Raw genomic sequence first — 15,360 nt, forward strand, 5'->3', positions numbered from 1 at the left:
CTCACTCTATAAATTTTATTTATTTAGGAAATAATGATGGCTACATTTGTATGCTCTAAGCAGAAACGGGAACAATGAATCCAGGCAAACAAAATTTAGTACATAATAAAGGCCAATATATATCAGCAACACAACATGCTGGTAGGCAGAAACATGTGCAGGATTAACTATGTAGTAGTCAATTTAATGAAAAATACTATACATCAAAAAAATTTGACTTGTACATTTTGTGACGTATTTCGCATAGTAAATCATAAGAATTTGTTATTGTGCTTCATATTTATGGAAACCAATGCTGCCCATAAAAAGCCAGACACACCAAAAACTTTGCCAGGCAACATGAAAAGTTTTATTTTATTTCTACATTTTGCTATAGCCAAATTTATGTACAAGAAGCAAGCAGCACAAGTCATGGGCAATGATGGCAATGACATGAATGAGGTCATTGCCGAGTTCATGACTATGTCATATACAGGCTGGCACAAAGTTAAAGAGAACATGTAAGCACAAGATCGATCCTCTGCACAATATTTCAACTACATACTGTACACACTTTCATTATTTTGACTCTGGCTAAGTTTTAATTCCATCCCGACTGAAGGTTTCAGCCAGTGCCTATAAATTTTTTCTGGGCCGAAACTTTCAATATTTTCGATCCTGAAAGTGGCTGTGAACAGATGCTTCATTCTTGACTGGTTGGGACAAACACGCCTGACTTATATGGTGACCTCAATGGCTGCAGTGGTTGTCTTGGTGGCACTAGGGGACAGTGAATATGTCAAACACGCATCACATTTCAAGCCAAAAATTACTGTTCTTGGCCTGCCCTAAGAAGATTTTCAAGCAATATCGATAGCTCACAATGAATGATTACTGTAATGATTAACATTTACTACTCCTTAATGAATGATTCCTGTAATGATTACCATATGCAATGAGTGCCTTTTTTCCCCAAGAAGATTGGTCTGAAAATTGCCTGCACAGTGAAATTGGATACAAAACCAAAACAACAACCTACTGTCAGATCCAGCCTAGTCATAAGCGTCATAGCCATTACCATCACAAAATGGCGGCAGAACACGCTGCATGAAAATGACGATGTGTCACTTTCAGTGCTTGATTACAAAAGCTTATTTAAGACAGGTTATTTGACATGTTGAGCTAGCGGCAACAAAGCATACTATGTTTTTGGCATTTCGGGGAATTGAATGCATTGCAAGAGGAACTAACAAAGCGTTTAGTCTATGCGTAGGCCACCATCCTATCTGTGACTGTTGCGGAGTCATTTGATAAATGCAGAATATAAAATGCTCAATGGACCGCATGGAGGACGACATGTTGTGGTCCACAGATGGCAGAAAGTGCTGTCTGAGATGGCTGATGATAGACATTAAGTGTAAATAAATTTACATGCTATGAAGGTAGTGTTTGCTGGCTTCATCTTTTTTCTGATTGCCAGAATCAGAGACGTGCTACACCTTTGTTGGTAAAAAATTGAGTGCGCATTAGATTTCTACAGTTAAGCCTCAATGTAACATAGCCTATAATATCGGTAATTTGCTTCATTATACTGAAATTTTGTTACATTGAAAGTCAGCCTTTTGTGTAAATAAGTACAGTCACTGATGAATTATTCCTATACAGAAGGGGCTGCAGCATTTTTCATCAGAAAAAGCAAATTTGAATGAGAAAAATTTAATGAGAATTTGAATGAAATAATTTTGTTGAATTTAGGAGTTGGCAATGAAAGGTACGGTTTGCCAGCCATACTGTAATGCATTGTTGACGATATCTTCACATCGGCGATACGAAGCAAGGCCAGGAGCTTTGGATGCAAGTGAAATCATGCGAGGGTGAGCTGAGAAGATGATGGTCTGATGAGCGCTGTCTTACCGCACAAGCAAGAGGGAAGGGGGGGAAGGGGAGTGGAGCGAGTTTGCGGTAATGCGGTCAAGCACACACGAGTAGGGGAGACACTGGGAGGGGCAAGTCGGCATGCATCCGCTTTTCTAGCGTGGTTGTGGCTATGCATGGCCGAGCGCATATGCAGTAGCATGCACTTTAGAGGTAATCTGCTGTGTGTGCACTGTCTTTCCATGCGTTTAATACTGGAGGTTCCATAATCTTAAGTTTCGGAGACGCTTTCAAGCGAGAGGGGGGTAAAACATTTGCTCCCTGCTGGTGGTGCTTTTCATGACAGCTTCGTCCCACTGAAGGCAACACTAAAGAAAGGGGGTTAACTGATGGGCCCAATTTTTTATTAGTCATATCATAAGAAGCCAACAAACACTGACACCAAGGCCAACAAACACTGACACCAAGGACAACACCAAGGTCCTTGGTGTCAGTGTTTGTTGGCTTCTTATGATATGAAGGCAACACTGTCACTCGATGTGACGATATCGTCAAAACCTCATGAAGCTGTATCTTTCGACGCCAGCTCTCAAATTAAACAAAATTATTTTTTTTTCCCATTCAAGCTTGCTTTTCTCAATTACCCTATAGCGGAAAAATTTTTTCGGCCTCTTCGGTGTTAGGAAAATCCATCAATGGCTGTACATATGTGCACAGCAGGACTAATTTCAATAGTTAAACTTTGATATAACAAAGTAGGTAAAATCGTCAATTTGCTTCACTATATCGAAATTTCACTGTATTAAAATTCACCTTTTCATGCAAATGAGTACAGTCGCTGATCAATTTTTATTACATGGAAAGGGGCCGCAGATTTTTCCGAATTGTTGGACAGTCGAAAAAAATCAAATTTGAATGAGAAATCAATTCATTTTGATAAATTTGTGAGTCGGTGACGAATGATACGGGTTCATGTCATGTCGACGATATATTTACATTGGCGGTACAAATTAAGCGAATTCAGCCACGCTTTTGCAAGCACTCTGCCCCCACAGCTGATAGCGTCGCCCGCACTAGAACAACGCTGTTATGAAAAGCGCCAGCAGAAATGCTTCCTGTGCCTCTCACTCCAATGGGTCACTGAAACTCGAGATTATGCAACCTTCAATACCAAATGCGCAGGAAGACAGCTTACATGATGCCACGCCATCTCGGCAGGCCCATTCTTTGCACACGCAGCAGATCACCTCTAAAGCAGGGTGCACGGCTGTGTATGCGCTCAGCCACGCTTGCAGCTATGCACGTGCCACGAATCGTGATGCACGCCAACTTACCCCCCATCACGCTTGCTCGATCACGTTATCGCAAGCTCGCTCCGATCTTTCCCTTTGCTCGCTTGGGGAAGTGGCACTCCTGCATGAAGCCACCATCTTTCTTTCTCACCCTCGCTCACTTTCACTCGCACCTAAAGCACATAAAGCACGGGGTGCGATAGGATCTTATCGCACTTGGACTTTATATGAAACATGATGCGGCTTCACTTTGGCGGTTGCTCTTGTCGCGCTGCGTGCGATTTGGGAGGTGCAAATTGCAAGCAGCCGCTTGTAATTCAATCATTTGACCATCTGTGTCTGAAGAAGTTTCCATTTATTGTCTCAGCATTCCTTTGCAGTGGAAGCGAAATTTCGTTATACTGAAATCGCATACACACTTCGTTATACTGAGGTTCTAATTACATGGCGTTCTATGGACAAGAGGTTACAAAAATTTAAATACTTTGTTATATTGAGAATTTCGTTATTTTGAAGTTCATCATATCGAGGTTTAACTGTATTACAAAATTCTGAAGCAGATTGCCAATTTGACTGACTTCGTTATATCGAGGTTTAACTGTACTTCATTACATCGAGAATTTTGTTTACTAAAGTTCGTTATTTCAGGATTTAACTGTACTTTGTTTAGAAACTCTAATGTCATTTTTAAGGTGAGCATTAGATCCAGGGGCATTTTAGAATCGAGAAAATACTGCAGTGAAGTGCAAATACTGCAGTATATAAGTGAAACAGTAGAGCATTTCATCAATTTTTTTACAGCGAAGCTGTTAGCCTGTAGTTAAGTTGGCCAGGATTTTTCATGTCAATCAGAAAAAGAAAAAAAAGAAAGAAAGATAAATAATAATAACTCGAAAAATAGTGCATATATCCTTTGGAATCAGGCATACAACACAGCTCAGTGTTCACATCAATAAAGAAAAGTACAAAACAAGCGTCAGAACCGCATGATGGATGATAAGGTGCCTGTGAACAATGCAAGGCACATTCCTCCTCCCCGCATGTGTTTCGCGGTAAAGGTTACAGTTGCATAAGCTGCTCTGGTGGCAAAAGGGCAACAGCAGCATAAGAATCAGTGAGTGACATCACCAAACTTCATATATAAAAAAGAGACCTGCCTAGTAACTCATTCAGTTCATTGCAAGACCGGTATGGTAGACCATGCAAAGTTAAGGCTCCCGAAGAGCAGCGTGATACGATAAGCGTCGAAGAGTGCAAAATCGTAATGCTCAACAACAGTATCGTGCTAAGACTAGGCAGAACAATAAAACATTTCATATCCCCATCGACGGCATTTGAGTGGTTTTCTAACAGCTTCGCTGGCCATCCAGTTTCGCAGGGTCGGGTTGATGAGCCAATTTTTTAGCTCTTCATTTTGACTCACCGAATAATTAGATTAATGTCATCAATTCCTTCAGGGTCAAATTAACAGGGGGTGACTATAAGTATACAGTCAACAACTTTTTTTTTTTTTGGACGCCCGATATTTCAGACAGGTCTGTTTATTCAGATGCCTTTGCAGCACCACCACAAAGCCCATAGAGCCAATGCATCAGGACGTCTGAAATTTTGGATGCTTAAACCCTTTGTCATACAATTTTTCAGACTTTTTGCCTGACCACAGGTTCAAAACTGCATTACGACCACCGCTGCCATTCTGATTATCTTGCAGCGTATAACCAGTGCTCTCAGGTGCTAATCCGCTGGCAGCCGTAGCCACAGCGACAACGCTAGGCGCAGCTGCTTCGATGTTCGCTACCAAGCTTCCTATTGTCCAGTGGTATGTTTTCCAATGAAAGAATTAACCACTGTCAGCAATGACATTGACTTCGCCTATGTCATCATCGCGGATGGCTTCGAAGCACGAAAAGTACTGCAAGGGCCAATGCATAATGCAGGTCCCAATTAGTCAATTTTGCTCCGACACAGCGTTGTTACGTCGTGAAGCATACACTATGTAAAGCGGTCAAGCATACCAAGAACAAAAAGGGGCCACTGTCACGGAACACAGTATATATTCTTTAATTATCCACGCATGCACCTGCCATCTTCTGTCCAGTACAAGCACCGATATGCCTAATAAGAGTACAGGCAGGCCTTCAGAGCTATTTCAGATGTGCCTAAGGTGATTTGAGGCACTGGGGGAAGTAAATTGCATGCATTCATTTTTTTCAGACTGCACAATTTTTTGCACATTTTCGCCGCCCTTGGGAGTCGAAAGTATCAGACGAACTGTGTACTCCCACATTTTTTTCGTCCTTTCTTTTTTTTTTTTGTATAACGAGTGTCGCAAATTAGGAGAGCTGACATATACGCAGAGTTGACCTACATGGGCAACATAGTGGAAAGGGTGAGGCGGTGAGCCTAGGACAGGGGATGAGGGCCTCCTGTGTCCGCACAAAGCTTTAGCCAAGCAGTCATTGTTTACACTGGGTGAAGCAAGGACCAAGTTATTGGCACCTTACTTTCTAATACTTGACCACTCCATGTACATTGGATGTCTATAGTGCTGAGCTGCTCACGTCACAAACTGCCTCAGGCCCTTTTTATAAACTATGTTTTGACAACTAACATGGCAGGACCAAGGAAGAGGAATTTCCCTGTAAGACAAGAGCTGATCAACCTTCATGGCACACCGAAGGTCGAACTCAGGTACTGTCGGGCACATAGTGTGGATGCTATAGTAGCCACAAAAAAAAAAAATTAAATTAACCTCTTTGTGCCTAATGTGTGCTGCATGAAACTGCATGCTGGAGAGCAGCAGTTGTGTACGTGTGGGTGCACAGCACTATTCAGTTTCACCAAGTATCTCTTGACAGTGAAGAAATTCTGTCTTTTCATGGTACCTGTGGTATCCAGATTTTTGACTTGGTCTCGACTCTACTGGGGGCGAGATCGTGACTCAGCTTGTTTACCACACACTCAAAAAGCTGCGGGATATTTGCTTTGATGTAATAACAGCAAGTACAGCTGGCATCAAGGCGACAAGGGAAGTTGGATAGAGTTCTCCGAGTTGGCCACACGCTGAAAGCACGTTGTGCTGGCAACACCTCACTTGGTATAACAGACGCTCCAGATTAGGCTTCCTCGACAGCCCCGAAAGTGGCCCTTTTGGCAGTGCATGGAACTCGTTGCAGGCGATGTTGTGTTCGCTCTTTCCCCAGGAGCAGCATCATTTCGGCTACGCCTGGCCCTTGCTGCGAGACGGCAATGGCCGAGATACTTTGAATTAGTGACACTTTGTGTCCGCACACACATGAAGACAGCACAACGGCAGCTTCACTGTATAAAGGTTCCGTATGGGCATGTTGGATCTGCTGCTTTTTTTTTTCAAGTGCGCCTAAAATTAATTTATATATAGCTTGCATTCACAGACTGTTCACACCATGTGAAACTTCAATTTTTAAACGTGTAGAGTTCAACAAAAATGATCCGTAATAAACGCTGTAAAGACATATGATGTGGAAATCATGCTGCATAATATGGGAAACACGGTATATACACGTGTGAACGCCAGCACGGTGCCAAAGATGGCCCTGCACTTAAGAACAGTCCTGCGATTGCCTAACCAGCACAGCAAAAATTCACTACAGTGTTCCTTTTGCAGTGTTAACATATTTTTTTGTATGAATACTCTACACTGGCTGTATGTGGATCCAGGCTTCTGCAGTTGCAAGCTGTGGAGTGAACACTAGAGATGCAAGATGTTTGACAGAGCCCTTCTTATTTGCTCTCTATTGGCTCTCTATTGTTGATATGCTTTGTCTCACTGCCAAACGTACCAATGGTGCTGCTGCTACACGTCAGTGACATAGCTTACCTTGAGTCCACTAAGCAGCAGACGCAAATGCCGCATGAAGTCGCTGTACTTGAGCCCAGCTTCTGAAGCCACTGATCTCAGCAGTTGGCTCAAGGAGTCACTATTGTACTGGCTGCTGTTCAGGCTTTCCAGTTGTCTGCACAAGCGACTAACTGCTGCAACTGTCAAAGGAGGGAGAACAAAATGTTGTTTGCACATTGAGTGGCACTACTAAATTACGTGCCTCAGGGAAATATGCGCAAGAGGTCCATACGATAGGACTCATCTTTTTGTTATCTGGCCTTACGCACAGCAAAAGTTTAGTATGACATTTAAGACGGTACAGAACTGCTTGTCACACTGTTCTTTTACCATGCAGCTCATGATGACTAGTGGCTGACAACAGAAATAAATTGGAAAAGGGTGACTTTTCAGGCACAATATTTCATCATATAGCACATTCCCATAAGCGGCTGCTATTTGCCAATTGCTGAAATCAATCAAGAAGGGTGTTTGGATCAGTGTGCTTCTTCCTACAGTTACTGTGCACATTTATTGATGTAGTTTAATGGACAGGCCGAAGTAAGTGACAATCTGCTTTCAAATTTTGATAAGAATTGTGTACTTCCGGAAGAAGCCAACTAACGTCTGCTCACGTTTGGTTGTGACCACCTGCGTAAGAACAAAAATTTGGCCAGACTGGTTACAGGTGTCATAGCCATCAGGCCTCGCTGATTTCAATTCATTTTGACCACTCAACTAGCCTTGAACGATGCGAAACTTAAGGTCAGATGACACACACACTTGCCAGCGCGTGCTCACTCCTGGCTGCTCCTGGTTAGATGACTTGGCAGACTTCGCTTCTATTGGGGTAGTGAGAGCACTTCAATTTGGATGTGGATATTATCCGTCGGTCAAGCTGGTTCAGGACAAAGCCGGTCCACACCGCATAGCACAGACAGACAAGAACAATTGATCACGAGTGCACACTCAAGCCCTGTCGTGCAGAATGCAAACGCCGCACATACATATTGCAGTTGCATGTAGCTGCGGTCCATTGTGTGGCGTAGATACTGCGGCCGCTGCGGGATGCCGTGAGGAGTCCATTTGCTGAGCGCACTGCGGTTGGCTGAGGTCAACCGCGCTTGATATGTCGTAGGTGCCAAAATTGGAAATAGTTGCAACAACGTCTATGTAAACATCCAAAATCAGATTTGAACTGCCTGCCACGGTGATGTTCAGTAGGTGTAACCTATGCAGTACAAGGTATTAAAGGAGCGGGAGTGCTGCAAAGGGGACCTTTGATTGCCAATAACTCCACCTATGGGGAACGCATTGGAGTACTTGTTGTGGTAAAGTATTTCTGAAATAGTCTATTTTAACTTCAAATGCATTTCCCGACAACAATAAAAAGTGTTTCAGGGTCCCTTTAAGAGCTTTAACCTTCCCGTAATGCACCTTCTACACAAAAAGTTATATCTGCATTGATGCCATACTCAGCATTTAGACCTTCAATTACTAGTGCTATGGCAATTAATAATAATGCAAATGTACAAATGCAAATGCAAATGTTTGGTGATAACGGAGCAAATATAAACAAATCTACAAAAGCCTACGAGATCTAAGGAATACAAAAAAGCTTAAGACTGCAAAGAGGTGCACTTACCAACTTCAGGCTTCTGCTGGTCTTGCCCACTCAGTACAGGGTCACACCAGATGAACGCCATGTCCGGAGTAAGCAGATCGTGCAAGCTGTCAATCCGTTCCTGTAGACAATGAGCAGACACTAGGCTAATACACATGGACACAGATGCTCTGCATAACACCATTGCTACATGGGTAGCCTCAATGGTTGTTCAAAGCCACCACCAACAAAATAATTGAAGTCTATTTATGCCGTTCGGCGGCTACCATCACAATGCTATGTGATTCAGTTACTGCATGAACAACCCATGACAAATGGCGAAGATCAGGGAAGAACCTACAAGTTTTATTAAACTCACTCACTGCATATTTCAGAGCCTCCAATGAAAGCTGAACAGCCTTGTAAAACCACTTTGTGTCCGGTATGTTTGGTATCTCAAAAACAAGACGACTTTTGGCTGATTGCACATGCTGAGAAGTGGCACTGTTTATTTTCTCCTCAATGCTTATTTATTTATTCCCAGTACATGAAATTCCCCTTCAGGGTTGTACGCGAGGGCTGGGAAGGGACATGCACATTACCTAGAAATAAAGTGAACCTTCATTACAACAAAGTGAACTGGACGGTGAAAATATCTGATATCTGTGGTAATTCAATAAAAGCAACTACTCCATAAAAGCTAAGGCAGAGCTGGAATAGCACAATCCTGCAGAAGTTTAACACGGGTGTCACATAGCGCATCGAGCCCTATCATGCACAAGCACAGAGAATCTTTCGTGTATCTTGGTTCAGGTGACCTCTGGCACACGGAAGACTGCGCGGAGCAACATTGGCCTGTTCTGTTGTGCACAAATTCCACGGCACCGCAGTGCTATGGCGGCGAGTTCCTCGATGATAACACGTGGACGCAGCCAGGAGGAAAAGGGTGCACAGTCAACATGACCGCATAACTGGAGACTGAGAGGGTCACTCGCTTGCCCTGTGTGAAAGGCACTTGGCGTTCACTCTAAGCAGAGCAGCTTATTGCTTTGCTTTGAGTAATCCGATTTGAAATACATGCATTTGGGTTGGGACTGGAAGAAATTTTGAATAAAGCAATAATTCGAGTAAAACAATTTCGTAAAGGTTGAATTAACAAAAGTCAACTGTATTATAGAAATAAAGAAAAATGGTTTTCAGTTGCTAGTTCAGCATTGTTTGTCGTCTCACTTTCTTCATCTTCGTCCCTTGCACTGCCCCTAACCAACTCAGCCAATTCTCTGCTTTTCTAAGGAATATGTGAATGGTTTACACAAGCGACAAGAAAAAAAGCAGGTGCAGCATTACGAGAAAAAGTTTAACAAGAAAACATAGTGACTGCAAAATAAACATTAAAAAGAAAGAAATTGAACAAATTGTTGGAAGTCAGCGTTGTGCGTGTCTTTCTTCGTTTGTCCCTGTCTCTCGCGCTGTTCTTATTCTAACAAGCACAGTAGTTTTGGAATGTGAAGTATAGTGCAATAATGCTAGTGGAAAGATCGTTCAAGTTTACAGCTGTTCATAAAAAGAAAGATAGGAGGTGGGACAATGTTTATACTGTACTAATCGAATGAAGTGCATTTTTTAGGGCTAACTAAAGTACATACAGTCGGCATCCGTTAATTCTAGTTCAGTTAATTCAAATTTTCAATTAATTCGATCCTGAACAAAGGTCCCAGCCGGCACACATACATTTTTCTATGGGCCCAAACCTTCATTATTTCGATCTCAATAATGGCCTTCGCCCAATAATTCGAACTTCACTTGCAAGCTTCTGCCGCAATACAGCAGTGTTGTCCTGTGAAGCATATGCGACTTATTGTGGTGAAACATACAAAGAATGAAAAGGGTCCACTGTCACAGGACATAGTACATGTTTCTTAATTATACAAGTGCGCATGCACAGTCTCCATTTGCAGTACAAGCACCTCGGCATCTAATAAGAATGCTGGCCGCAATCCAGAGCTGTTTATGTTGCTGTGGCAATTTGCGCCCTAATTTTGCATGTGCCATGCATGCATCGTATTTAAGACCGTTAACAGCCTAGTATGCGTTCCTTAATTATGCGCATGTGCACATGCCCTGCACCGAGAAGCAGAGAAAAACCATCTGTGTTTTGGAAAAGCTAGTGAAAAAGAATGCGGTAAAATGAAAAAAACTTCGAAAGTCAAGGGGACGTCTAAAGCCAACAAAAGAACAGGGGTTTATCTAAACTCTGAAGGCCTGTCTGTAAACTTATTACGCATCTCGGTGCTCGTAATATGACCAGAGATTGCGCATGTGCGTGTGTAAATTAAAGAACACATGCTATGTCTCGTAATAACAGCACCTGGTCTCGCTTAATATGCTTCTCCGCATAACACGCCCTATTGCGGCGAAGCTAACTTTAAAGTCAAACACTGCTAAGTGAATTACCAGGGTGTTTTGGCGTTTTTTTCTGTCATTTGTTTAATTCGACCTGCTGGATAATTCGACCAGTTTCGAATAAACGGAAGTCGGCTGTACTTACATTTCCACTGGCTCCAGTTTGTGTGATGTTGGCGTAAATTTCGCTTGTTAACGTAGATCATAGTTCACGTCAACTTTAGTGATCAGATTTTCAGCGACCTGACATAGCACTCTTGGGTAATTGCACACATGGGGTGGCCTACATAAAAATTTCCCTGTCGCATTTCATTCCATGAGTATAAGACATGCATGATACACGGCACAGTATAATCATGACTAATGTGCTCGGGGACATGGCACGCTGGATGGGTACCACTGTTTGGCTGAGGCTATAAAAAAGCTTATGGCAAGGACAGTGCTGGAATACCTCATATTTTGTTTTCAGATCGGATAGGTTAGCTTAACAGATCATGTAGGTAAAATAAACAAGGTTAGACAGTTAGGTTAGTTGATCCATGGATAAATAACCTTGCCAAAAATAGTGACCGGAGTGAGATATCAGCAAAGCATAGGGACAAAGAGAGGGTCAGCATTTTACCGGTCCTCATCATGATGTGTGCTGTTATTTTTTTACCTTCTCTGCTGAATCTGTTAAAAAAGGCAACTACGTTCAGAAACTAGTTTGTCAAATGTAGCTTGCTTACACTCGACAATAATGATGCTGCCCTTGTCAGCTCCAAGGTGTTAAACAGAACATGTGTTAATTTCACCTTAATTAAAGAGAAAAATAGGTTGAGATGTATTAGTAAATTAGGCTTCTGCATAACCAAGAAAGTTGCTCCTACCATGACAGGAGGCTTGCCAGGCCAGAAAAGACTCAAAAGCGAAATACAGGTGACACCTTGTGAAGTTCTCACATCAGCTGGCTGTGATGTCACAGATTTTGACAGCAACTGCTTGGGCCTAGTTTATTTTTTATCAGTAAAAATGGGCTGAATTGCATTCTAACAAAGCCAAACATTGAAGTTAGAGATTTTCAGAAACATTTAGTGAGCCACAATGGGCCAAATACCAAAAAATACTTTGAAATCCGTGACATCACATCGACACAAAAGCACCATGGCGTAGGCAGGAAATAAAAATGAACTTGAACTTTGACCTTCATTTTCTCTTTAATAATCAACCTACCACCACGACATTAATGGAAAGAATCTGTCCAAACTGACTTGGTCTTTCCCTTTAGTGCCCCTTAAAGCACTTTGTCACCATAAAAGACAATGGCCGACTGCAGACAAGAAGCTGTTAAAAGCGTTGGGCAACAAGAGTTTGCTTTCTTTGTACTCTGAAAGCTATTAGAAGTCTGTCAAGTCCACACAATTACTATTTTCTTTATCTCTTCAAGATTCCATAAATTTTCAGATCTCCTAGAATTCACCTATACACATTGCGTGTACAAGCAAGCCAAGGAACACAACATTATGCTGTCTTCATGTACAAAGCAGACCAAACTTGAGAATACATGGCTTACACTTCAATAAAGGCCACATGTAACCACCACTAAGAGTACTGTTGACACATTGCATATGTGCAGAAATAAAATGAGACTTGCTTTTCACGTGTGTGTGAGCATACTCTTCTTTGTACCAAATTGGAGCACCCTTTAGCTCAATAGCAGATGACCTGGCATTAGCAGAGTTGATGCCTGTGCAGTGTGCCTGCAGTATTCGATGCATTAGGTGCAGCGTAGAATACAAGCCACAAGTGTGTGTGTGCTTTCACAAGGTTTACTCTGCCACCTAGTACAAGCTTAGCCCGAGGCTCAAGAAAAGCTGGAAGGTACCTTTGTTTGGTGCAGAACGTGGATGATGTCGTGCTCAGTAAAGGATGCGCTAACTGCAGAGCTTTGCTGCTCAGCGAGAAGCTGCTGCAACTGCCTGACAAGCATCTGTGTGCCATCCTCTGAGCCAAGGCAGGAATGCAGGTGCAGCTTGTTCAAAGACTGAAGCCGCTCAGTGTCCAGACGACAGGAGCCTGCCTTCAAATCGTCAGGTGAAAACTGCATAGAGTGGCGAGATGTGGCCCACATAAACGCATAAGGTTGTGCGTGCATTCCCCCTTCCTCCCTTAACCTTTTCTATATTGAGGATAAGCCCTACTGACTGTTGAAAATTGTAGCGATAGTGCCAATCACAAGAGGCATCTTGCTTCAGTATCAACAACAAAGCCGTCTCACTTTCAAGGCAGTGGCCTCACTTCTGTTGCATTAACATAGCTCATGCAGCTACACAGACTAAATATTTCAAAGGTGCGGGAAAATTTTCAGCTGCAAGTATGCAAATAAAGTTTTGAACTGCAAATGTAACTTCGTTAAAATGATGTCCAATTAGACAAGAATAGCCACAGCTGTAAAACTTGCATAAGAAAAGTAACAGGGAACACACAGCACATACACAGTACATAAGCATACTACAGAAGTTAACCTTACCTTACAAGCTAAGTTGTTTAGGTACAGTCTACAACCAATACTTCGGACTCCATGGGGAATGTTAGTAAGTCCGAACTATCGAATGCCCAAAATAATGAATGTATCCAAAAAAGCCAACTTTATTTACGTTTTAAGGCTGCTCTGCACGGAACAAGTGGTCGATGCGTTGCTGCACACACTTCCGCTTACGTGCGACTAAATCTGCCTGTATTTCAGCCAATTTTGAATTTCGCTGTACACCGATGCAAGGACTGCAGAGGTTTGTGTCAGATCCGCATGTGGAAGGCTCTGGAGCACACGACATATCATCATCAGAGTCAGAGTCGCTGTTTGACGGTGGGAGAACGTGCTCAATTATTTCGTCATCATTCAGTTCGGCACACAACGAAATCGCAGTGTCGACGTCTGCAAAGTCTTCAAACCTAACGGTGGCAGGAATCGGCACACCGCAGCCCAGCAAGTCATCAATGATGTCCGCATTTGAGTTCGTTGCGGTAGGCGGCAGTTCAGCCTCTTCAGTCGAGGAATCGGGCTCATTCGGACTGCCACTTGAGACTCATTTGGAGTCGGACTATGAAGGCACTGTTGGTACCATTCGACGCGGCCTATCTATACCTTCACGTGAAAGACTTGTTGGAGCCTGCAGAGTGCTGTCTGGAACGCAAAGAGCAAGCATGAGAGAGAAAATCTGGGTGCTTTTGCTCCTTTAATATATGACTCTGCCTAGGCACTACAGAGGAGGTTTCTTAGCCCATGTTGTATGCGTTTGTCCCCTAGGCATGCTGGCTTTGCGGAGTGGGGCCAAGTTTGTTTACGCTCCAACGCTGGCTGCCCGCACAGTGAGGCAGTGGGCACGGACGCCCCATTTGGTGATCGCTGTGTCTGAAGGTACATCGAACAGACTTTCTCATGCCTGCGGCGCTGGTGCCAAGTCATTCATGCTGGATTAAACCTTTCTTGCCCCTTACGCCGCTCTACCTTCAAAAAAACATCACTAATTTTTCTGGGGAAGCAGTAGGGGTCGTAGTAGAGGCCCAGCCTGCTCTCCTGGTGCAGCACCTTCACTCCTGGCAGGCTCTTTGTATGCTGCTGTCTGCGACTTTTCAGCAGCATTTTTGAGCGGTCCCCTTTGTGTGAAATAAAGCACCTTAGCAACCACAGCTGAACACCATTGCCTGATGTCACGCCGTGAGGATTATTGCCTTTTTGTCTTGCCCACGTTAGGTTAGATTAGCTTAGGTTTAGATGAGGTTTAGGTTACCTTAGGTTAGGTTAGGTTAGTTTAAAAGACGTTAGGGTGGCGCGACGTATTCTCACAGTGGTTACGCCGTGGGTTTTTGTCTTTGCATCTTGGCCACGTTAGGTTAGGTTAACGTTAGGTTTAGTTAACATTAGGTTAGGTTAGCGTAAGAGGCGTTAGGGTAGCGTGACGTATTCTCATAGTGGTTGAAGGTGCGTCGAGCGCATGAGATGGTCATTTGAGGCGTTGAGCGTCACTGGCGGCCTTTCAGCCACTTGTGTTCAACTGCGATTGCTAAGGCCCTCTGACTACTACGTTTTCAGTATATGCAGCCCGGCCTCTACTACAGTCCCTATTGCTCCCACGGAAACATCTGTGATGTTATGTTCCCGGTACATTGCCGTAAGGCACGAGAAAGCTATGATCTGGCACAACTGACTTAGCACAAGTGGCACAAGTACAAGCAGTCCTGTCTGAAACAGCGGTCGCCAAATTGGGCATCAGTGCCTGCTGCTTCATCTATTTCACTGTGGCGGCAGCAAGCGTCCGAGCGTAAACATACTCGAACCCGCTCCGCAATGCCGGCACGCCTAGGGATAA

General features: G+C 43.3%; 1 protein-coding gene across 2 annotated transcripts in view; it reads right to left on the minus strand.

The window, feature by feature from the left end:
* Positions 1-15,360, minus strand: part of GluRS-m (putative glutamate--tRNA ligase, mitochondrial) — a 38,529-nt gene continuing 23,169 nt past the window's right edge. For both annotated transcript variants that reach the window (XM_055076574.2, XM_072286510.1), the window contains 4 exons: positions 12,876-13,091; positions 8,651-8,750; positions 7,006-7,166; positions 1-6,382 (listed from right to left, as the gene is read on the minus strand). In XM_055076574.2, coding sequence (XP_054932549.1) covers positions 6,263-6,382; positions 7,006-7,166; positions 8,651-8,750; positions 12,876-13,091 — 597 coding nt within the window. In that variant the 3' untranslated portion in view covers positions 1-6,262. The remainder of the gene's footprint in view (positions 6,383-7,005; positions 7,167-8,650; positions 8,751-12,875; positions 13,092-15,360) is intronic.

This window comes from Dermacentor andersoni, chromosome 2, assembly GCF_023375885.2.
Source record: "Dermacentor andersoni chromosome 2, qqDerAnde1_hic_scaffold, whole genome shotgun sequence".
In the NCBI taxonomy this organism is placed as follows: Eukaryota; Metazoa; Arthropoda; class Arachnida; order Ixodida; family Ixodidae; genus Dermacentor; species Dermacentor andersoni.